This window comes from Tupaia chinensis, unplaced genomic scaffold, assembly GCF_000334495.1.
Source record: "Tupaia chinensis unplaced genomic scaffold, TupChi_1.0 Scaffold000623_1, whole genome shotgun sequence".
Taxonomy (NCBI): Eukaryota; Metazoa; Chordata; class Mammalia; order Scandentia; family Tupaiidae; genus Tupaia; species Tupaia belangeri.
In genome coordinates this window covers 1,044,620-1,046,144 of record NW_006160143.1, presented here as the reverse complement: position 1 = coordinate 1,046,144, position 1,525 = coordinate 1,044,620, and the positions used below count along the sequence as shown (strand labels likewise).

General features: G+C 43.7%; 1 protein-coding gene across 1 annotated transcript in view; it reads left to right on the top strand.

Annotated features, from left to right (window-relative positions):
• SPTA1 (spectrin alpha, erythrocytic 1) overlaps positions 1-1,525 on the top strand; it is a 94,094-nt gene that overhangs the window by 11,043 nt on the left and 81,526 nt on the right. Inside the window, exons 9-10 of the mRNA XM_006159071.3 lie at positions 735-870; positions 982-1,083. Of these exons, the coding sequence (XP_006159133.1) occupies positions 735-870; positions 982-1,083 (238 nt within the window). The remainder of the gene's footprint in view (positions 1-734; positions 871-981; positions 1,084-1,525) is intronic.

Here is a 1,525-nt window from a genome sequence, read left to right as displayed (position 1 = left end):
TCCCTATTTTATATTTGTAGGATGTTATGAAGTGACCTATAGAGCTGGAAAAGCAGCCAAGTAGCATTTCAAAATCCCAGCTTTACCGAGGAAGCTGAAATCAATCATCAAACTGAAGAGCATCAGACTAAGTCCAGGATTATCACCTGAATATGGGTTAAAAGCTAGGAAAAACAAAAACAAAAACCTGATAACCAGTTATCATTTTAATAGTTAATTCATATGGCTAGTCAATAAATCACCAGAAGACAGCATTTATCTTGTTATAATTTGAAACCAAATAGTGAGCATTTAATATGTATGAATAGTTAACTGCCTTTGCAGTTTTTGGTTTTCCATCATTAGCGTTAAAGATGAGCTAAAATACATGTGGACTCAGAGCCCTATTCTAGCTCCTCCTTTCCCCCAAGGGGCTTCCTATTATTTACATGTTACCTGTCTGTTTATTGATTGCGTTATGAATACATTACTCCATTTAAGGTACCTCTAGGGTAGGCAGGACCACATGGTGGTTGAGAGGTAATGCCCATGTGTCACCTCGCATAGCGGAGCACCTTCCCTAGAAATATACAACCTGCACCCCTGAAGGAAATCTGTAAATAACAGGAAGTACATCGGGGGAGGGGCAGGGTAGGAGCAGAAGGAGGTCCAGCTCACAGCTTAACCGGACCTAGTACTGGCTCTTTGTTTAAAGTCCTTTCCTATCAGTTTCTTCTTCCTCACCTTTCCTTCAGGTATCAGCGGTTCTTATCTGACTACGATGAGCTCTCAGGCTGGATGAAGGAGAAGACTGCTCTGATCAACGCTGACGAGCTGCCGACAGATGTGGCTGGGGGCCAGGCCCTGCTGGACAGGCATCAGCAGCATAAGGTAGAGGGGAAAGGCCCCCCATGGGGGAGGGGAAAAGGAATTTGGCTCCATGCCAAGAACATCAGCCGGTTTCTTGTTGCATTTTGAGACGTTTTTGTCCTGTGGCCACAGCATGAGATCGATTCTTACGATGACCGATTCCAATCAGCTGATGAAACTGGTCAAGCCTTACTAGACGCCAATCATGAAGCCTCCGATGAAGTTCGGGAAAAGGTAATCCAGTTGAATAGAGTCTGTGAACTTTCAATGGTATCTTTGGTCTTTATTTAATAGGATAATAATAGGGTAATTTCCGAATGGGAAGTGGATAGGTGTCTCCTAAACATGTTAGCAATATGGACCCAACTTTGGTACTGTTCCCTTTTACATCCTACTGTAGCTAAACTGAGTAGCTTGAAATTCTCAGGACATACATGTGTGCTTCCACACCTCTGAGCCATTATTTTACCAACTCCGTCTTGCACCTATTTTGACATCTCCAGACTATTTGTCTTGTTACATATGCTCTGTCTTACCATGTTCCCATGCTCATCTCTGGGTTGTAAGTTCCATGAGGACTGCACCTGAGTCACTGCAGGTCCCCGATACAGGCCTGGCACAGAGCTGGTAGCTGTACTTTTCTTCTCTCGCCCATATGACCTTAAATTAAGCTGGT